This window comes from Meriones unguiculatus, assembly GCF_030254825.1.
Source record: "Meriones unguiculatus strain TT.TT164.6M chromosome 13 unlocalized genomic scaffold, Bangor_MerUng_6.1 Chr13_unordered_Contig_2907, whole genome shotgun sequence".
NCBI classification, from domain to species: Eukaryota; Metazoa; Chordata; class Mammalia; order Rodentia; family Muridae; genus Meriones; species Meriones unguiculatus.
Window position 1 is genome coordinate 78,677 of NW_026843582.1, and position 22,663 is coordinate 101,339.

At 62.3% G+C, this 22,663-nt stretch overlaps 1 protein-coding gene across 3 annotated transcripts; it reads right to left on the reverse strand.

Moving 5' to 3' along the window:
* Nucleotides 1-1,367: 1,367 nt before the first annotated feature.
* On the reverse strand, nt 1,368-22,380 carry LOC132650529 (collagen alpha-5(IV) chain-like). 3 transcript variants are annotated; one of them, XM_060375858.1, is made up of 8 exons: nt 22,004-22,380; nt 17,676-17,788; nt 15,884-16,013; nt 14,126-14,251; nt 7,693-7,850; nt 4,082-5,449; nt 2,538-4,021; nt 1,368-2,495 (listed from the first exon to the last, which is right to left on the reverse strand). In XM_060375858.1, the coding sequence occupies exons 1-8, from the start codon at nt 22,249-22,251 to the stop codon at nt 1,668-1,670; spliced, it is 4,455 nt and encodes a 1,484-aa protein (XP_060231841.1). In that variant the 5' UTR covers nt 22,252-22,380; the 3' UTR covers nt 1,368-1,667. The 3 variants fall into 3 exon arrangements, with proteins under 3 accessions (XP_060231841.1, XP_060231840.1, XP_060231842.1); XM_060375859.1 differs by having other exon boundaries at nt 1,369-2,749; nt 2,861-4,021; XM_060375857.1 differs by having other exon boundaries at nt 1,368-4,021.
* Nucleotides 22,381-22,663: the final 283 nt, after the last annotated feature.

Sequence of the window (22,663 nt, forward strand, 5' to 3'; positions counted from 1 at the left end):
ATGATAGATAGATGATAGATAGATGATAGATAGATGATAGATAGATGATAGATAGATGATAGATAGATGATAGATGATAGATAGATGATAGATAGATGACAGATAGATGATAGATGATAGATAGATGATAGATAGATGATAGATAGATAGATGATAGATGACAGATAGATGATAGATGATAGATAGATGATAGATAGATGATAGATAGATGATAGATAGGTGATAGATAGATGATAGATGATAGATAGATGATAGATGATAGATAGATGATAGATGATAGATAGATGATAGATAGATGATAGATAGATGATAGATAGATGATAGTTCTCCCCCTCCCCCCACGCGCACACACACACGGAGGAGGCTGTGGAGGCGACGGTGGGGTCTGGGCTTTACTCCGGGGTCAGGTCAGGAACAGGCTGTCGCCCAGGGAGAGGCCGAGGGGAGGGGGACACTGAGGGGGTCGCCGAGGGGGCGGGGCTCGGGGTCGAGGGGGAGGGGCTGCGGCGAGGGCGCGGGCGTGCAGTCCCGCAGCTCCCAGTAGGGCTGTGGGGGCGGGGCCGCGGGCGCCAGCAGCTCGGCCAGCGCGTCCTCCCCGTCCTCCCCGGCCCCCGCCAGCTCCGCCTGCCTGCGCAGCTCCCGCAGCAGCGCGCCCACCGCGGGGTCCGCCGCCTCCGGGAAGCCCTCCGTGATGCCCGCGGGGGCCGTGATGTCCGTGAAGTCCGTGATTTGCGCCACCTCCTCCGGGAAGCCCTCCGTGATGCTCGTGGGGGCCGTGATGTCCATGAGGGGCGCCGCCTCCTCCAGGAAGCCCTCCGTGATGCTCGTGGGGGCCGTGATGTCCATGAGGGGCGCCGCCTCCTCCAGGAAGCCCTCCGTGATGCTCGTGGGGGCCGTGATGTCCATGAGGGGCGCCGCCTCCTCCAGGAAGCCCTCCGTGATGTCCGCCGGGGCTGTGATGTCCGTGTGTCGGGTGACGTCAGTGATGTCCGTGCGTCCGGCGCCGCCCGCGGGCCCCGGGGCCGCCCCCCAGCGCGGCCAGGCGCCTCCTCTTGGCGCGCAGCGTCCTCAGCAGGCGGAGGCGGAGCCGGCGGACCTGGTCCTCCTGCGCGGCCCCGCCCCCTCCCGCGGCCCCGCCCCCTCCCGCGGCCCCGCCCCCTCCAGCAGCGCGCTGGGCGGCGACAGGAGTTGCGAGCTGCCCGCCCCGCCCCCCAGTCCAGGCCACGCCCCTCCTCCGGCCACGCCCTCTCCCGGAGCGCGCTGGGCGGCCATAGGACACGGCGGACGCCCGCCCCGCCCCGCCCCGGCGGCCACGCCCCCAGCCCCGGCCCCGCCCCCGCACCCGGAAGCCCGCGAGGCCGCGGGCCCCCTTGGCGCCGGGCGCGGGTTCGAGCGCGCGGGGCGGCAGGAGGGCGGCGCCGCGGCGGCCCAGCAGCCCCGGCAGCCAGCTGCGGCCCCGGAAGGCGGGCTCCTCGGCCGGCGCGGGCCTCGCCCTCCTCCCCTCCTCCTCCTCCCCCTCTCCCCAGCCGCCGCCGCCACCACCGGGGGCCGCTCGGGGCCGCCCGCCTGTCCCGGGGCCGGGGCCGGCAGCAGGGACGCGGGGCTCGAACCGGCGGCCGGGGAGGAGGCGGCCGGGGAGGCCTGCGGGGAGAGTGCGGGTCGGTGCTTCAGCAGGGGGGACGGTGCTCCTCCAGCAGGGGGGACGGTGCTCCTCCAGCAGGGGGGACGGTGCTCCTCCAGCAGGGGGGACGGTGCTCCTCCAGCAGGGGGGACGGTGCTCCTCCAGCAGGGGGAGACGGTGCTCCTCCAGCAGCGCGGGATGGTCCTCCAACAGGTCGCCAAGATGGTCCTCCAGCAGGGCAGCGGGATGGTCCTCCAGCAGGGGGGATGGTCCTCCAGCAGGTCAGCAGCTTTGTCCTCCAACAGGTCGCCAAGATGGTCCTCCAGCAGGGGGCACGGTGCTCCAGCGGGCCAGCAGGATGGTGCTCCAACAGGGCGCCAAGATGGTGCTCCAGCAGGCCCCCAGGCTGGTCCAGCGGGCCAGGAGGATGGTCCTCCCACCCGTCAGTAAACTGGTCCAGCAGATCAGCAGGCTGGTCCTCCAGCAAGCACCCAGGCTGGTCCTCCAGCAGGCCATGAGGCTGGTCCTCCCCCAGATCAGGATGGTCCTCCAGCAGGCCATGAGGCTGGTCCTCCATCAGATCAGGCTGGCCCTCCATCAGATCAGGATGGTCCTCCAGGGTCCCAGGCTGGCCCTCCCTCAGATCAGGATGGTCCTCCAGGCGCCCAGGCTGGCCCTCCATCAGATCAGGATGGCCCTCCAGGCGCCCAGGCTGGCCCTCCATCAGATCAGGATGGCCCTCCAGGCGCCCAGGCTGGCCCTCCATCAGATCAGGATGGTCCTCCAGGCGCCCAGGCTGGCCCTCCATCAGATCAGGATGGTCCTCCAGGCGCCCAGGCTGGCTCTTCGGCAGGGCAGCAGGATGGTCCTCCAGGCGCCCAGGCTGGCCCTCCATCAGATCAGGATGGTCCTCCAGGCGCCCAGGCTGGTCCTCCAGGAGCCCAGGCTGGCTCTTTGGCAGGGCAGCAGGCTGGTCCTCCAGGCGCCCAGGCTGGCTCTTCGGCAGGGCAGCAGGATGGTCCTCCAGGCGCCTAGGCTGGCCCTCCAGCAGGCGCCCAGGCTGGCTCTTCGGCAGGGCAGCAGGATGGTCCTCCAGGCGCCCAGGCTGGCCCTCCAGCAGGCGCCCAGGCTGGTCCTCCAGGAGCCCAGGCTGGCTCTTCGGCAGGGCAGCAGGATGGTCCTCCAGGAGCCCAGGCTGCCCCTCCAGCAGGCGCCCAGGCTGGTCCTCCAGGAGCCCAGGCTGGCTCTTCGGCAGGGCAGCAGGATGGTCCTCCAGGCGCCCAGGCTGGCCCTCCAGCAGGCGCCCAGGCTGGTCCTCCAGGAGCCCAGGCTGGCTCTTCGGCAGGGCAGCAGGATGGTCCTCCAGGAGCCCAGGCTGCCCCTCCAGCAGGCGCCCAGGCTGGTCCTCCAGGAGCCCAGGCTGGCTCTTCGGCAGGGCAGCAGGATGGTCCTCCAGGCGCCCAGGCTGCCCCTCCAGCAGGCGCCCAGGCTGGCCCGGCGGGCGGTGGCGGAGGCCGCTCTGCGCGGCGCTGGGCCCCTGGACCGTCCCGGGGGCGGAGGGGGCGGGATGATGGCATCCAGATGTGCGGGGTCGGGGACCGAGGGCCCCGGGGGACGCTGTCCAGATGTGCGGGGACAGGGACGGTGTCCAGATGTGCGGGGTCAGGGACCGAGGGCCCCGGGGGACGCTGTCCAGATGTGCGGGGACAGGGACGGTGTCCAGATGTGCGGGGACAGGGACGGTGTCCAGATGTGCGGGGTGAGGGACCCAGGGCCCCGGGATGACGCCGTCCAGATGTGCGGGGTGAGGGACTGAGGGCCCCGGGATGACGCCGTCCAGATGTGCGGGGACAGGGACGGCTTCCAGATGTGCGGGGGGAGGGACCCAGGGCCCCGGGATGACGCTGTCCAGATGTGCAGGGACAAGGACGGCTTCCAGATGTGCGGGGGAGGGACCGAGGGCCCCGGGATGACGCTGTCCAGATGTGCAGGGACAGGGACCGAGGGCCCCGGGATGACGCTGTCCAGATGTGCGGGGACAGGGACTGAGGGCCCCGGGATGACGCTGTCCAGATGTGCAGGGACAGGGACTGAGGGCCCCGGGATGACGCTGTCCAGATGTGCGGGGACAGGGACCGAGGGCCCCGGGGGAGCGCTGTCCAGATGTGTGGGGACAGGGACCGAAGGCCCCAAGATGACGCTGTCCAGATGTGCGGGGACAGGGACCGAGGGCCCCGGGGGGCGCTGTCCAGATGTGCGGGGACAGGGACGGCGTCCAGATGTGCGGGGACAGGGACCAAGGGCCCCGCGGCTGGCCTGTCCCCAATGATGACGGTCCCTGGGGTGGTGGCCCCTGGGGTGGTGTCCCCCGCGGCTGGCCTGTCCCCAAGAATGACGGTTCCCGGGGTGATGGTCCCCGGGGTGGTGGCCCCCGGGATGATGGTCCCCGGGATGATGGTCCCCGGGGTGGTGGCCCCCGGGATGATGGTCCCCGGGATGATGGTCCCCGGGGTGGTGGCCCCCGCGGCTGGCCTGTCCCCCGGGGTGATGGTGATGGTCCCCGGGAGGGCGTCCCTGGGGTGGTGTCACCAGCAACTGTCCTGTCCCCTGGGCTGGTGGCCCCCGCGGCTGGCCTGTCCCCCGGGCTGGTGGCCCCCGCGGCTGGCCTGTCCCCCGCGGCTGGCCTGTCCCCCGCGGCTGGCCTGTCCCCCGCGGCTGGCCTGTCCCCTGGGCTGGTGGCCCCCGCGGCTGGCCTGTCCCCTGGGCTGGTGGCCCCCGCGGCTGGCCTGTCCCCTGGGCTGGTGGCCCCCGCGGCTGGCCTGTCCCCCGGGGTGATGGTGATGGTCCCTGGGCTGGTGGCCCCCAGGCTGGTGGCCCCCGGGATGGTGGCCCCCGGGATGGTGGCCCTCGCAGCTGACCTGTCCCCCGGGGTGATGATGCCCAGGATGGTGTCCCCCGCGGCTGGCCTGTCCCCTGGGATGATGGTCTCTGGAGTGGTGTCACCAGCAACTGTCCTGTCCCCCGCGGCTGGCCTGTCCCCCGGGGTGATGGTGATGGTCTCCGAGATGGCGTCCCCCGGGATGACGGTCCCCGGGGTGACGGTCCCCGGGGTGACGGTCTCTGGGGTGGCGGTCCCCGGGGTGACGGTCTCTGGGGTGACGGTCTCTGGGGTGACGGTCTCTGGGGTGGCGGTCTCTGGGGTGACGGTCTCTGGGGTGGCGGTCTCTGGGGTGGCGGTCCCCGGGATGACGGTCCCCGGGATGACGGTCTCTGGGGTGACGGTCTCTGGGGTGGCGGTCTCTGGGGTGACGGTCTCTGGGGTGGCGGTCTCTGGGGTGGCGGTCCCCGGGGTGACGGTCTCTGGGGTGACGGTCTCTGGGGTGACGGTCTCTGGGGTGACGGTCCCCGGGGTGGCGGTCTCCGGGGTGACGGTCTCTGGGATGACGGTCCCCGGGGTGACGGTCTCTGGGGTGACGGTCTCTGGGGTGACGGTCCCCGGGGTGGCGGCCCCCGGGATGGCGGTCCCCGGGGTGACGGTCCCCGGGGTGACGGTCTCTGGGGTGACGGTCCCCGGGGTGACGGTCTCTGGGGTGACGGTCCCCGGGGTGACGGTCTCTGGGATGACGGTCCCCGGGGTGACGGTCTCTGGGATGGCGGTCCCCGGGGTGGCGGTCCCCGGGGTGACGGTCTCTGGGGTGACGGTCCCCGGGGTGGTGGCCCCCGGCTGCCTCTCCCAGAGCACGAGCCGCATCTGGGCGGGCGGCGCCGGGCACGCGGGGCGCTTCCGGGCACGGCCGCAGCCCAGGCCGCCGCTCTCCAGCCAGGAGCCTGCGGACGGGCGGGAGGCCGCAGGTTAGACCCTCCCGCACGCCCCCTGCCCCTGCCCCTGCCCCTGCCCCTGCCCCTGCCCCCTGCCCCCTGCCCCTGCCCCTGCCCCCTGCCCCCTGCCCCCTGCCCCCTGCCCCTGCCCCTGCCCCTGCCCCCTGCCCCCCTGCCCCCTGCCCCTGCCCCTGCCCCCTGCCCCCCTGCCCCCTGCCCCCCTGCCCCTGCCCCCTGCCCCTGCCCCCTGCCTCCTGCCCCTGCCCCCCTGCCCCTCTGCCCCCTGCCCCCTGCCCCCTGCCCCCCTGTCCTCCTTCCCATCCTGCCCCCCTGTCCTCCTTCCCCTCCTGCCCCCCTGCCCCCCTGTCCCCCTGCCCCCCTGTCCCCCTGCCCCCCTGCCCCTGCCCCCTGCCCCTGCCCCCCTGCCCCTGCCCCCTGCCCCTGCCCCCTGCCCCCTGCCCCCTGTCCTCCTTCCCCTCCTGCCCCCCTGCCCCCCTGCCCCCCCTTCCCCCTGTCCCCCTGCCCCCCTGTCCCCCTGCCCCCCTGCCCCCCTGTCCTCCTGCCCCCCTGTCCTCCTGCCCCCCTGCCCCCCTGCCCTCCTGTCCTCCTGTCCTCCTGCCCCCCTGCCCTCCTGCCCTCCTGTCCTCCTGCCCCCCTGCCCTCCTGTCCTCCTGTCCTCCTGCCCTCCTGCCCCTCCTGTCCTCCTGTCCTCCTGCCCCCCTGCCCCCCTGTCCTCCTGTCCTCCTGTCCTCCTGCCCTCCTGCCCTCCTGTCCTCCTGCCCTCCTGTCCTCCTGTCCTCCTGCCCCCCTGCCCTCCTGCCCTCCTGTCCTCCTGCCCCCCTGTCCCCCTGCCCTCCTGCCCTCCTGTCCTCCTGCCCTCCTGTCCCCCTGTCCCCCTGTCCTCCTGCCCCCCTGTCCCCCTGTCCTCCTGTCCCCCTGTCCCCCTGTCCTCCTGGCCCCCTGCCCCCCTGTCCTCCTGGCCCCCTGCCCCCCTGTCCTCCTGCCCTCCTGCCCCCCTGCCTCCTGCCCCCCTGCCCCCCTGTCCTCCTGCCCTCCTGCCCCCCTGCCTCCTGCCCCCCTGCCCCCCTGTCCTCCTGCCCCCCTGCCCTCCTGTGTGTGTCTGTGTGTGTGTGTCTCTGTAGGAGGGGAAGGGGCGTGGCCGGGGAAGAGGGGGCGGGGCCGAGGAGGAAGGGGCGTGGCCGGGGAAAGAGGGGCGGGGCTAGGGAGGAAGGGGCGGGGCCGGGGAAAGAGGGGCGGGGCTGGGGAGGGAGGGGCGGGGCCGGAGAGGGAGGGGATGGGGCCGGGGAGGGAGGGGATGGGGCCGGGAAGGAAGGAGGCGGGGCCGGGGAGGAAGGAGGCGGGGCCGGGGAAAGAGGGGCGGGGCTGGAGAGGAAGGGGCGGGGCCGGGGAGGAAGGGGCGGGGCCGGGAAGGAAGGAGGCGGGGCCGGGGAGGAAGGAGGCGGGGCCGGGGAGGAAGGGGCGGGGCCGGGGAGGAAGGAGGCGGGGCCGGGGAGGAAGGAGGCGGGGCCGGGGAGGAAGGGGCGGGGCCGGGTAGGAAGGGCGGGGCCGGGGAGGGAGGGGATGGGGCCCGGGAAGGAAGGAGGCGGGGCCGGGCAGGGAGGGGCGGGGCCGGGGAGGGAGGGGCGTGGCCGGGGAGGGAGGGGCGGGGGCCGAGGAAAGAGGGGGTGGGGCCGGGGAAGAGAGGGCGGGGCCGGGAAGGGAGGGGGCGGGGCCGGGGAGGAAGGGCGGGGCCGGGGAGGAAGGAGGCGGGGCCGGGGAGGGAGGGGCGGGGCCGGGGAGGAAGGAGGCGGGGCCGGGGAGGAAGGAGGCGGGGCCGGGGAGAAAGGAGGCGGGGCCGGGGAGGAAGGAGGCGGGGCCGGGAAGGAAGGAGGCGTGGCCGGGGAGGGAGGGGCGGGGCCGGGGAGTGAGGGCGTGGCCGGGGAGGAAGGAGGCGGGGCCGGAGAGGAAGGAGGCGGGGCCGGGGAGGGAGGGCGTGGCCGGGGAGGAAGGGGCGTGGCCGGGGAGGGAGGGGCGGGGCCGGGGAGGGAGGGGCGGGGCCGGGGAGGGAGGGGCGGGGCCGGGGAGGGAGGGGCGGGGCCGGGGAGGAAGGGGCGGGGCCGGGGAGGGAGGGGCGGGGCCGGGGAGGAAGGAGGCGGGGCCGGGGAGGAAGGAGGCGTGGCCGGGGAGGAAGGAGGCGGGGCCTGGAGGAAGGGCGGGGCCGGGGAGGGAGGGGCGGGGCCGGGGCCACTCACCGTCGGGCGCCGCCGTCCAGCTGACCAGGCGGCCGGGGTCCCGGCGCTGCACCAGGGCGGTGACGCGGTAGCGGCCGCTCGGCAGCCGGAAGCCGTAGCGGGGCAGGTCCGGGCTGGGCAGCCCCTCCGGGAAGTGCAGCGCCAGCAGGGGCGACGGCCTGCGGGGACACGGGGGGACACGGGGACACGGTGACCAGGATGCCAGGACCAGTCAGGACCAGCCAGGACCAGCCAGGACCAGCCAGGACCAGCCAGGACCAGGCCAGAACCAGCCAGAGCCAGCCAGGACCAGCCAGGGCCAGAACCCAGGATGCCGGAACCAGCCAGGACCAGCCAGGGCCAGCCAGGACCAGCCAGGACCAGCCGGAACCAGCCAGGACCAGCCAGGACCAGTCAGGACCAGCCAGGACCAGCCAGGACCAGCCAGGACCAGCCAGGACCAGCCGGAACCAGCCAGGACCAGCCAGGACCAGGCCTAAACCAGCCAGGACCAGGCCAGAACCATCCAGGAGCAGCCGGAACCAGCCAGGACCAGCCAGAGCCAGCCAGAACCAGCCGGAACCAGGCCAGGACCAGGCCTGAGCCAGCCAGGACCAGGCCAGAACCAGCCAGAACCAGCCAGGACCAGCCAGCACCAGCCAGCACCAGCCAGGACCAGCCAGCACCAGCCAGCACCAGCCAGGACCAGCCAGGACCAGCCAGGACCAGGCCAAGACAAGCCAGAACCAGCCAGCACCAGCCAGCACCAGCCAGCACCAGCCAGCACCAGCCAGAGCCAGACCCAGGATGCCAGGACCAGCCAGGACCAGCCGGAACCAGCCGGAACCAGCCGGAACCAGCCAGGACCAGCCAGGACCAGGCCAAGACAAGCCAGGACCAGGCCTGAACCAGCCAACACCAGCCAACACCAGCCAGGACCAGCCAGGACCAGGCCTGAGCCAGCCAGGACCAGCCAGGACCAGCCAGGATCAGCCAGCACCACCCAGGACCAGCCAGGACCAGCCAGAGCCAGAACCCAGGATGCCAGGACCAGCCAGGACCAGGCCTGAACCAGCCAGCACCAGCCAGAACCAGCCAGGACCAGCCAGGACCAGGCCTTAGCCAGCCAGGACCAGCCGGAACCAGCCAGGACCAGCCAGAGCCAGACCCAGGATGCCAGGACCAGCCAGGACCAGGCCTGAACCAGCCAGCACCAGCCAGGACCAGCCAGAGCCAGAACCCAGGATGCCAGGACCAGCCAGGACCAGGCCTTAGCCAGCCGGGACCAGGACAGGACCAGCTGAAACCAGCCAGGACCAGGCCAGAACCAGGCCAGAACCGGGCCAGAAGCAGGCCAGAACCAGCCAGCACCAGGCTACACACAGGCCAGGACCAGCCAGCATCAGGCCAAGACCAGCCAGAACCAGCCAGCACCAGCCAGGACCAGGCCAGGACCAGCCAGAACCAGCCAGGACCGGCCTTGCTCGTCCTGGGTGCGGGTTCTGGCGTGGTCCTCCCTTGGGGGTCTCCACGTGAGGGGGCAGGGGCCGGGGGGGAGCTGGGGGGCCGGAAGTGGCCCTGGCCGAGGGCCCGCGGACGGTTGAAAGCGACAGGAAGGACCCACACGAATGACAGGCGGGTCGCTGGCCAGAGGACCACCACGGGGCCGCGAGCTCTGGCCAAGAGCATCCTCAGGAGACACCATGATGCCACCAGGAGGACCACCACGGGGCCACGAGCTCTGGCCAAGAGCATCCTCAGGAGACACCATGATGCCACCAGGAGGACCACCACGGGGCCACGAGCTCTGGCCAAGAGCATCCTCAGGAGACGCCATGATGCCACCAGGAGGACCACAATGGAGCCACGAGCTCTGGCCAGGAAGAGCATCCTCAGGAGATGCCATCCTCCAGGCCCATGAGGCTCAAGAGCCAGAGAGACGCCATGATGACCTCCATGATGACCACAACAGATGACCACAACAGGGCCACGAGCTCTAGCCAGGAAGAGCATCCTCAAGAGACGCCATGATGACCACAACAGATGACCACAACAGATGACCACCACGGGGCCACAAGCTCTGGCCAGGAAGAGCATCCTCAGGAGACGCCATGATGACCACCCAGAGGACCACCACGGGGCCACGAGCTCTGGCCTGGAAGAACATCCTCAGGAGAGCCATCCTCCAGGCCCAGGAGGCTCAAGAGCCAGAGAGACGCCATGATGACCACCACAGAGGACCACTACGGGGCCACGAGCTCTGGCCAGGAAGAGCATCCTCAGGAGAAACCATGATGACCACAGCAGAGGACCACAACAGGGCCACGAGCTCTGGCCAGGAAGAGCATCCTCAGGAGAACCAGACCCAGGAGGCTCTAGAGCCAGAGAGACGCCATGATGACCACCACAGAGGACCACAACAGATGACCACGAGCTCTGGCCAGGAAGAGCATCCTCAGGAGACACCATGATGACCACCACAGAGGACCACAACAGATGACCACGAGCTCTGGCCAGGAAGAGCATCCTCAGGAGACGCCATGATGCCACCAAGAGGACCACAATGGGGCCACGAGCTCTGGCCAGGAAGAGCATCCTCAGGAGACGCCATGATGACCACCACAGAGGACCACAACAGATGACCACAAGCTCTGGTCAGGAAGAGCATCCTCAGGAGACGCCATGATGCCACCAAGAGGACCACAATGGGGCCACGAGCTCTGGCCTGGAAGAGCATCCTCAGGAGACGCCATGATGACCACCACAGAGGACCACAACAGATGACCACAAGCTCTGGTCAGGAAGAGCATCCTCAGGAGACGCCATGATGCCACCAAGAGGACCACAATGGGGCCACGAGCTCTGGCCCGGAAAAGCGTCCTCAGAGACACCATCCTCTAGACCCAGGATGCTCGAGAGCCACAGAGACGCCATGATGACCACCACACATGACCACAATGGAACCATGAGCATCCTCAGGAGAAACATGTTCTAGACCCAGGAGTTTAGAGCCAGAGAGACGCCATGATGACCACCACAGAGGACCACAACAGAGCCACGAGCTCTGGCCAGGAAGAGCATCCTCAGGAGACGCCATGATGACCACAACAGAGGACCACCACAGAGCCACGAGCTCTGGCCAGGAAGAGCATCCTCAGGAGATGCCATCCTCCAGGCCCCTGAGGCTCAAGAGCCAGAGAGACACCATGATGACCTCCATGATGACCACAACAGATGACCACAACAGGGCCACGAGCTCTAGCCAGGAAGAGCATCCTCAGGAGATGCCATCCTCCAGGCCCCTGAGGCTTAAGAGCCAGAGAGACACCATGATGACCGCCATGATGACCACCACAGAGGACCACAACATAATCACGAGCTCTGGCCCAGAAGAGCATCCTCAGGAGATGCCATGATGACCACAACAGAGGACCACCACAGATAACCACGAGCTCTGGCCAAGAGCATCCTCAGGAGACGCCATGATGACCACCCAGAGGACCACCACGGGGCCACGAGCTCTGGCCAGGAAGAGCATCCTCAGGAGACACCATGATGACCACCACAGAGGACCACCACAGGGCCACGAGCTCTGGCCAGGAAGAGCATCCTCAGGAGACGCCATCCTCCAGACCCAGGATGCTCTAGAGCCACAGAGACGCCATGATGACCACCTAGATGACCACCACAGAGGACCACAAGAGATGACCATGAGCTGTGGCCCAGAAGAGCATCCTCAGGAGACGCCATGATGCCACCCAGAGGACCACAACAGATGACCACGAGCTCTGGCCCGGAAGAGCATCCTCAGGAGACGCCATGATGCCACCCAGAGGACCACAACAGATGACCACGAGCTCTGGCCCGGAAGAGCATCCTCAGGAGACGCCATGATGCCACCCAGAGGACCACAACAGATGACCACGAGCTCTGGCCCGGAAGAGCATCCTCAGGAGACTCCAACCACCAGACCAAGGAGGCTCAAGAGCCAGAGAGACGCCATTGAAGAGGAACCAGGCCCGGGGCCACGCGTGACCGAGCAGGGGCACGGGGCCTCCTGGGCCCCCTGCGGGTCCCTGCTGTCACCCAGGCCCTCGGCTGACTCTTGGCGGTCAGGGCCACGTCAGCAGCGTGGGGCGGGCCCAACCCTCCTGCGCCTTTGCCCGGTGGGAGTGGCCTGGGCGGGAGGCGAGGCCCCGGGGTCTCCCGACGGCGGCTGGGAGGGCTCAGGGTGCTCTATGGGTGAGTCCCCGCCCCGGGGTGAGCTGGTTGCTTTAGGGTCTCGTGAGGGGGCGGTGTCGGTCTATCACCTAGCTGTCTCCATCTCTCATCTCTCTGTCTCTGACTTATCTACGTATCTATCACCTATCTATCACCTACCTATCATCTATCATCTACCTATCATCTATCATCTACCTATCATCTACCTATCATCTATCATCTATCTATCATCTATCTATCATCTACCTATCATCTACCTATCATCTATCTATCATCTATCATCTATCTATCATCTACCTATCATCTACCTATCATCTATCTATCATCTATCTATCATCTATCATCTATCTATCATCTATCTATCATCTATCATCTATCTATCATCTATCTATCATCTATCATCTATCATCTATCTATCATCTATCTATCATCTATCATCTATCTATCATCTATCATCTATCTATCATCTATCTATCATCTACCATCTATCATCTATCTATCATCTATCTATCATCTATCTATCATCTATCATCTATCTATCATCTATCTATCTATCATCTATCATCTATCTATCATCTATCTATCATCTATCATCTATTATCTATCATCTATCTATCTATCATCTATGTATCATCTATCTATCATCTATCATCTATCTATCATCTATCTATCATCTATCATCTACCTATCATCTATCATCTACCTATCATCTACCTATCATCTATCTATCATCTATCTATCATCTATCTATCTATCATCTAATCTATCTATCATCTATCTATCATCTATCTATCATCTATCTATCATCTATCTATCTATCATCTATCTATCATCTATCATCTATCTATCATCTATCTATCATCTATCATCTATCTATCATCTATCATCTATCTATCATCTATCTATCATCTATCTATCATCTATCTATCATCTATCATCTATCTATCATCTATCATCTATCTATCATCTATCTATCATCTATCTATCATCTATCTATCATCTATCTACCATCTATCATCTATCTATCATCTATCTATCATCTATCTATCATCTATCATCTATCTATCATCTATCTATCATCTATCTATCATCTATCTATCATCTATCATCTATCTATCATCTATCTATCATCTATCATCTATCTATCATCTATCTACCATCTATCATCTATCTATCATCTATCTATCATCTATCATCTATCATCTATCTATCATCTATCTATCATCTATCTATCATCTATCATCTATCTATCATCTATCTATCATCTATCTATCATCTATCATCTATCTATCATCTATCATCTATCATCTATCTATCATCTATCTATCATCTATCTATCATCTATCATCTATCTATCATCTATCTATCATCTATCTATCATCTATCTATCATCTATCATCTATCATCTATCTATCATCTATCTATCTATCATCTATCATCTGTCTATCATCTGTCTATCATCTATCATCTATCTATCATCTATCTATCATCTATCTATCATCTATCTATCATCTATCTATCATCTATCATCTATCTATCATCTATCATCTATCTATCATCTATCATCTATCATCTATCTATCATCTATCTATCATCTATCTATCATCTATCATCTATCTATCATCTATCATCTATCTATCATCTATCTATCATCTATCATCTATCTATCATCTATCTATCATCTATCATCTATCTATCATCTATCTATCATCTATCATCTATCTGTCATCTATCTATCATCTATCTATCATCTATCTATCATCTATCTATCATCTATCTATCATCTATCATCTATCTATCATCTATCTATCATCTATCATCTATCTATCATCTATCTATCATCTATCTATCATCTATCTATCATCTATCTATCATCTATCTATCATCTATCTATCATCTATCTATCATCTATCTATCATCTATCTATCATCGATGTATCTCTCATCTATCATCTATCTATCATCTATCTATCATCTATCTATCATCTATCTATCATCTATCTATCATCTATCTATCATCTATCTATCATCTATCTATCATCTATCTATCATCTCTCTATCATCCCTCTATCATCCCTCTATCCCTCCATCCATCCATCCATGCTGGCTGGTCTGGCCCTTGACCCCGATCCCGACCCCAACCCGGACCCCCACCCACCCCGCCAGCCAGTCACCCCTGCGCGGGAGGCCAGGGCGGCCCCGTGCACCCGCGGGCGCCCCCGGGCGCGGCTCACCTCTCCAGCACCATCCTCCGGGGCTGGCCCTGGCTGCCGCAGCGGTCACAGGGCCTCAGGTGGGCGGCGTTGAGCGGGTGCCAGTCCGGGGAGACCGTGGGGAAGGTGACCAGGCTCTGGCGACACCTGCGGAGACGGGACGGGGGGGGGTGGCGGGGGGGGAACCGTGCTGGGGCCGGGTTCGAACCCGCGACCCGGCAGGGGCACAACGTGTGGAGGCTGGGGAGGGGGCCGGGGGGGGGGCCGGGCTGGGGCTGGGATCGAACCCGCGACCCGGCGGGGGCCCAACGTGTGGAGGCTGGGGAGGGGGCCGGGGGGGCCGGGCTGGGGCTGGGATCGAACCCGCGACCCGGCGGGGGCCCAACGTGTGGAGGCTGGGGAGGGGCCCACGCTGCCTGACCCAACCTACCGGGCCGGGCCCCATCTTAGCCAGAGAAAACATATTTATATACATTTATATACATATATTTATAAACAATAAATATATATAATACATGTAAGTACATATATGTTATGTAAATGTGTTATAAATATATTTATGTATTTTGTTCATATCTTTATATATGTTTGTATCTTTAATAAATACATCATTTAATATGTTCAATTAATAAATAAAAACGTTTACGCGTTTATTACGTAAATGATGCGCCATAAATACATATATTCATTACATCAGTATAGAAATGTATAATAAATGTGTTGATAAATATGTATAAACGTATTGATATGTTGTTTATATGCGTGTATTATATGTTTGTGTCTATAGTCAACAAATACTTATTGAATATAATTAATTAATAAATAGGTTTATACAGGAACATATTTATTATGGAAGAACAATGAAGAGATCATATAGGTGACACAATAAATACGTGTAATCTACAATACACGTAGCCAATCATGTGATAAACATAGGAAATAACTACATATTCTATGTAGATGATAAATAAACATATATACATATGGGGGGGGGTCGGGGCCCTGGCAATGGTGACACCGGCTTCCTCCGCCACCGTTTCTGGATCCCGGGGCAGAAAACGCGCTCTGGACCAACCTGGGCTCCGCAGCGAGTTCTGCCTGGGCTCTCCTGGGCTATCCTGGGCTATCTTGGGCTATCCTGGGCTATCTTGGGCTATCCTGGGCTATCCTGAGCTATCCTGGGCTCTCCCGGGCTATCCTGGGCTATCCTGGGCTCTCCTGAGCTATCCTGGGCTATCTTGGGCTATCCCGGGCTATCCTGGGCTATCCCGGGCTATCCTGGGCTCTCCTGAGCTATCCTGGGGTATCTTGGGCTATCCTGAGCTATCCTGGGGTATCTTGGGCTATCCTGGGCTCTCCTGAGCTATCCCGGGCTATCTTGGGCTATCCTGGGCTATCCCGGGCTATCTTGGGCTCTCCTGGGCTATCCTGGGCTATCTTGGGCTATCCTGGGCTCTCCCAGGCTATCCCGGGCTATCCTGGGCTATCTTGGGCTCTCCTGAGCTATCCCGGGCTATCCTGGGCTATCTTGGGCTATCCTGGGCTCTCCCGGGCTATCCCGGTCTAAGGTGGTGGGAACGCGGGGACCGAGATGGCCAGAGAGTGTCCTGGCCCCCACGCTCTGGGATCCCAGCGCCGGGGGTGGTGGAGGGTGGGGGCGCGGAGGCAGGGGGATGCCCGCGAGTTCGAGGCCAGGCCCCCCCCCGGGGCATGGGAGTCCCAGGGCTGAGGCTGAGGGGGGGAGGGGGAGGGGAGGGGGAGGGAGGGGGAGGGACCGACCTGCTGCGCTCCTGGTGCCCGCAGCGGGCACACCGGAAGTGCCAGGAGAAGGAGAAGGTGAAGAGGCTCTCGGCGTCGGGGGCCAGCCGCAGGAGCGCAGCCAGGGCCAACGCGGGGCTGTCCATCTCGCCTGGGGGGGAGGGGAGGACCACGGGCTTGACTCAGTTTCCCCCCCCACCCCTGGGTGGGGCTGGAGGGAAGGGAAGAGCGCTGGCGTGTGCTCTTCTTGAGGTCCTGGGTTCGAGTCCCGGCCAGCACAGGGCGGCCCGTGCCTATGGCGGCCTGGTCCGGCGTGCCCACCTCCTCCTCCCTGGACCACATTCCCTGGGCTGCTCTAGCCGCCCTCCGGTTGCCTAGCAACCGTGTGAGGCGGGACCGTGGATCCGAACGTGGCTCCTCCTGACACAGCCGAGGCTGGACCGCAGCTCACCGTACCGTGCATCCATCCATCCACCCTTCCATACTGCATCCATCCGTCCATCCACCCTTCCATCCAGCATCATCCATCATCATCATCCATCATCATCATCATCATCCACCCATCATCCATCATCATCATCATCCATCATCATCCATCATCATCCACCCATCATCCATCATCATCATCCATCATCATCATCATCCATCATCATCATCATCCATCATCATCCATCATCATCATCCATCATCATCCATCTTCTATCATTCATCCATCCATCATCATCCATCCATCATCATTCATCCATCCATCATCCACCATCCATCCATCATCATCATCATCCATCATCATCCATCATCATCATCATCATCATCATCATCCATCATCATCCATCATCATCCATCATCATCCACCATCCATCCATCTTCTATCATTCATCCATCCATCATCCATCATCATCATCATCATCATCATCATCCATCATCATCCATCATCATCATCCATCATCATCCATCATCATCATCCATCATCATCCATCATCCATCATCATCATCATCATCATCATCATCATCATCCATCATCATCCATCATCCATCATCATCATCATCCATCATCCATCATCATCATCATCATCATCCATCATCATCATCCATCATCATCCATCATCACCATCATCATCATCATCCATCATCCATCATCATCATCATCATCCATCATCATCATCATCCATCATCCATCATCATCATCCATCATCATCCATCATCCATCATCATCATCATCATCATCCATCATCATCATCATCCATCATCATCATCATCATCCATCCATCATCATCATAATCATCCATCATCATCATCCATCATCATCACCATTATCCATCATCATCCACCATCCTCATCCACCATCATCATCCACCATCATCATCCATCATCATCCATCATCCATCATCATCATCATCCATCATCATAATCATCATCATCCATCATCATCTTCTATCATCATCCATCATCATCATCCACCATCATCATCATCCATCATCATCATCATCCATCATCATCATCATCCATCATCATCATCATCCATCATCATCTTCTATCATCATCCATCATCATCATCATCATCATCATCATCCATCACCATCATCATCATCCATCATCATCCATCATCATCATCATCCATCATCACCATCATCCATCATCATCATCATCATCATCATCCATCCATCATCATCATCCCATCATCCACCATCATCCTCCTCCTCATCATCCATCATGGACCACGGCGGTGCCACAGCGGGTGCCAGGCTCCCTCCCTGCCCCGCCCCTCCCCCACCCCCCACCCCACCCTCCCCCCTCCAGGGTCGGTCCCCCCCACCTGAGGTGGCCCCCGGCTCCGGCCGCAGCTTGGCGAAGATCTCCTCCCCGCTTCGCGCAGGCAGGCGTCCACCCCCGCGCCAACTTCCGGCCCCGGGTCGCCACCGGCTTCGCCTGGGGAGGAAACGGAACCGGAAAGGCTCAGCGGCCCAGGGCGCTGTCCCCGTGTGACGTCAAACCCAGGGGACGGGCCCGCGCCCAGCGACCCCCGGGACGCACCGGGCTGTGGCCAGTGTTACAAGGGTCCCGGAGGACCCTGGATCTGCCAGACCAGGACTGAGCTTCGCAGACACCGTGGGAGCACCGTGCCGTGAGCTTCGCTATTGCTTTGTTCATGCGTCCGTCCGTCCGTCCATCCACCGATCTATCCATCCATCCTTCCACCCATCCATCATCATCATCCATCATCATCCATCACCAACCCATCCATCATCATCATCATCATCATCCATCCATCATCATCATCATCAACCCATCCATCCATCATCATCATCATCATCCACCATCATCACCATCATCATCCATCCATCATCATCATCATCCATCATCATCATCCATCATCATCATTCATCATCATCATCCATCATCATCATCCATCATCATCCATCCATCATCATCATCCATCACCATCATCATCCATCATCATTATTCATCATCATCCACCATCATCACCATCATCATCCATCCTTCAATCCATCCATCCATCTATCCATCCTTCTGACCATCCATCATCATCATCCATCATCATCACCCATCATCATCATCCATCATCATCATCCATCATCATCATCCATCACCATCATCATCCATCATCATCATCATCCATCATCCTCCATCATCGTCATCATCCATCATCATCCATCATCATCATCCATCATCCTCCATCAACATCATCATCCATCATCATCCTCCATCAACATCATCATCCATCATCATCATCATCATCATCATCATCCATCCTTCTATCTGACCATCCATCATCATCCATCATCATCATCCATCATCATCCATCATCATCCATCATCATCATCATCACCATCATCATCATCCATCATCATCATCATCATCCATCATCATCCACCATCACCATCATCATCATCATAATCATCATCATCCATCATCATCATCATCCATCATCATCATCATCATCCATCATCATCATCATCATCATCATCATCATCCATCATCATCATCATCCATCCTTCTATCTGACAATCCATCCATCCTTCTATCCGTCCATCCGCCCATCTGTCTCCTGCCGAGGCCAGGTCCTCGCGCTTCCATCACCATCACCATCACCATCACCATCATCCATCATCATCATCATCATCCATCCATCATCATCATCATCATCCATCATCATCCATCATCATCATCATCATCATCATCCATCATCATCATCATCATCATCATCATCACCATCATCATCCATCATCATCATCCATCCATCATCATCATCATCCATCATCATCCATCATCATCATCATCCACCATCATCATCATCCATCATCATAATCATCATCCATCATCATCCATCATCATCATCATCATCATCCATCATCATCCATCATCATCATCACCATCATCATCATCATCCATCACCATCATCATCCATCATCATCATCATCATCATCATCATCACCATCATCATCATCATCCATCATCATCATCATCATCATCCATCATCACCATCATCATCATCATCCATCCATCATCATCATCATCATCATCCATCATCACCATCATCATCATCATCCATCCATCATCATCATCCATCATCATCACCATCATCATCATCATCATCCATCATCATCACCATCACCATCATCACCATCATCATCATCATCATCCATCATCATCATCCATCATCATCATCATCATCATCATCACCATCATCATCACCATCATCACCATCATCATCATCATCATCATCACCATCATCATCATCATCATCATCATCATCACCATCATCATCATCACCATCACCATCATCACCATCATCACCATCATCATCATCATCACCATCACCATCATCATCCATCATCATCATCATCATCATCATCATCACCATCCATCATCATCATCCATCATCACCATCATCATCATCACCATCCTCATCACCATCATCATCACCATCATCATCATCATCACCATCATCCTTCTATCCGTCCACCCGTCCGTCCACCCGTCTCCTGCCGCTGTGGGGTTCTGGACACCGAGGCCAGGTCCTCGCGCTTCCTCACCGGCCTCAGATCTGCCCTGACAGAGCTCTCCCTGCTGGGCCCCAACACGACCCGGCCCCTTCCCCTTCACTGGGGGCTGGGGACAGCGGGGGGGGGCTGGGGACAGCGGGAGGGGGCTGGGGACAGCGGGGGGGTAGCTGGGGACAGCGGGAGGGGGCTGGGGACAGCGGGGGGGTAGCTGGGGACAGCGGGAGGGGGCTGGGGACAGCGGGAGGGGGCTGGGGACAGCGGGAGGGGGCTGGGGACAGCGGGAGGGGGCTGGGGACAGCGGGGGGCAGCTGGGGACAGCGGGAGCCCATCTGGGGACAGCGGGGGGCGGCAGGAGGGGGCTGGGGACAGTGGGGGGGCTGGGGACAGCGGGAGCCCATCTGGGAACAGCGGGGGCGGCTGGGGACAGCGGGGGAGGCTGGGGACAGCGGGGGCGGCAGGAGGGGGCTGGGGACAGTGGGGGGGCTGGGGACAGCGGGGGCCCATCTGGGAACAGCGGGGGCGGCTGGGGACAGCGGGGGGAGGCTGGGGACAGCGGGGGGCGGCAGGAGGGGGCTGGGGACAGTGGGGGGCTGGGGACAGCGGGAGCCCATCTGGGAACAGCGGGGGGCGGCTGGGGACAGCGGGGGGAGGCTGGGGACAGCGGGGGGCTGGGGACAGCGGGGTCGGCTGGGGACAGCGGGGGGGCTGGGGACAGCGGAGGCGGCTGGGGACAGCGGGAGGCGGCTGGGGACAGCGGGGGGCGGCTGGGGACAGCGGGGGGCGGCTGGGGACAGCGGGGGGAGGCTGGGGACAGCGGGGGCGGCTGGGGACAGCGGGGGTGGCTGGGGACAGCGGGGGGCTGGGGACAGCGGGGGGCGGCTGGGGACAGCGGAGGGGGCTGGGGACAGCGGGGGAGGGGCTGGGGACAGAGGAGGTGGCTGGGGACAGCGGGAGGCGGCTGGGGACAGCGGGGGCGGCTGGGGACAGCGGGGGGCGGCTGGGGACAGCGGGGGGGGCTGGGGACAGCGGGGAACTGGGGACAGCGGGGGGGCTGGGGACAGCGGGGGGGCTGGGGACAGAGGAGGCGGCTGGGGACAGCGGGGGGGCTGGGGACAGCGGGAGGCGGCTGGGGACAGCGGGGGGCAGCTGGGGACAGCGGGGAGGGGCTGGGGACAGCAGGAGCCCATCTGGGGACAGTGGGGGGGACGGATGAAGACAGTCTGAGGCATCTGGGGACAGCGGGGGCGGCTGGGGACAGCGGGGGGCGGCTGGGGACAGCGGGGAGGGCTGGGGACAGCGGGGGGCGGCTGGGGACAGCGGGGGGCTGGGGACAGCGGGGAGGGCTGGGGACAGTGGGGGGAGCTGGGGACAGCGGGAGGCGGCAGGGGACAGCGGGGGTGGAGGGCGGCTGGGGACAGCGGGGGGAGGCTGGGGACAGGGGGGAGGCTGGGGACAGTGAAGGCGGCTGGGGACAGCGGGGGGCGGCTGGGGACAGCGGGGGGCGGCTGGGGACAGCGGGGAGCGGCTGGGGACAGCGGGGGGAGCGGCTGGGGACAGCGGGGGGCGGCTGGGGACAGCGGGGGGCGGCTGGGGACAGCGGGGGGCGGCTGGGGACAGCGGGGGGCTGGGGAGAGCGGGGGGCGGCTGGGGACAGTGGGGGGCGGCTGGGGACAGCGGGGGGGGCTGGGGACAGCGGGGGGGGCTGGGGACAGCGGGGGGGCTGGGGACAGCGGGGGTGGGAGGTGGCTAGGGACAGTGAAGGCGGCTGGGGACAGTGGAGGTGGCTGGGGACAGAGGGGGGCGGCTGGGGACAGCGGGGGGCGGCTGGGGACAGCGGGGGGGGCTGGGGACAGCGGGGGGGGCTGGGGACAGAGGGGGCGGCTGGGGACAGCGGGGGGTGGCTGGGGACAGTGGAGGTGGCTGGGGACAGCGGGGGGCGGCTGGGGACAGCGGGGGGCTGGGGACAGCGGGGGCGGCTGGGGACAGCGGGGGGCGGCTGGGGACAGCGGGGGGCGGCTGGGGACAGCGGGGGGCGGCTGGGGACAGCGGGGGGCGGCTGGGGACAGTGGAGGACCCCGGGGTGGCCCTGCCCCCCGCCCTGGCCCCGCCCACTGACCTGGGCCCCGCAGCAGCCTGGCGAGGGGACAGCGGCGGGGGCGTGGGCCAAGGCCCTCCGGGGCGTGGCCAGGCGCGCCAGGACGGCCAGGAGGCAGCGCAGCCAGCCCAGGGCCCCGCTGTCCCCCGATGGGGGCGCCCGGGGGTGGCGGGGTCTCTCTGGGGGTCCCCCCGGGCCCCGGGCCTCCCCCTGCGACCGGGCCGGGTGGCCGTGGTGGTCGCCATGGTGGTCGCCATGGTGGTCGCCATGGTGGTGGCCCGGCGCGGCCTGCCCGCTGCTCCTCCTCCTCCTCTTGCGGGGTCTCTCCGGGCGGCGGGCGGGATCCGAACCCGGGGAGAGGAGGCTGGCCAGGGCCCGGGAGCCCAGGGGGTAGATGCACTGGGAAGGAGAGACGAGAGAGAGGGTCACCGACGGGCCGGCCCGGCGCTCGCTCGGAGCGGAGTCCTGGTCGGGGCGGGGGGGGGGAGTCCTAGTAAGGGGAACAGGGACCATCTCTGACCCAGTAAGGGGAACAGGGACCGTCTCTGACCCAGTAAGGGGAACAGGGACCATGTATGACCCAGTAAGGGGAACAGGGACCATCTCTGTCCTAGTAAGGGGAACAGGGACCGTCTCTGTCCCAGTAAGGGGAACAGGGACCATCTCTGTCCTAGTAAGGGG

What these genes read in the sequence shown, in the direction of transcription:
- LOC132650529 (XM_060375857.1), bottom strand. Translation starts at nt 22,251, where the DNA reads ATGGCGACCACCATGGCGACCACCATGGCGACCACCACGGCCACCCGG. An exon ending in CAGGCTGCTGCGGGGCCCAG is followed by an intron (nt 17,789 to 22,003) that starts GTCAGTGGGCGG and finishes TTTCCTCCCCAG; the next exon opens with GCGAAGCCGGTGGCGACCCG. An exon ending in GGGCACCAGGAGCGCAGCAG is followed by an intron (nt 14,252 to 15,883) that starts GTCGGTCCCTCC and finishes CCGTCTCCGCAG; the next exon opens with GTGTCGCCAGAGCCTGGTCA.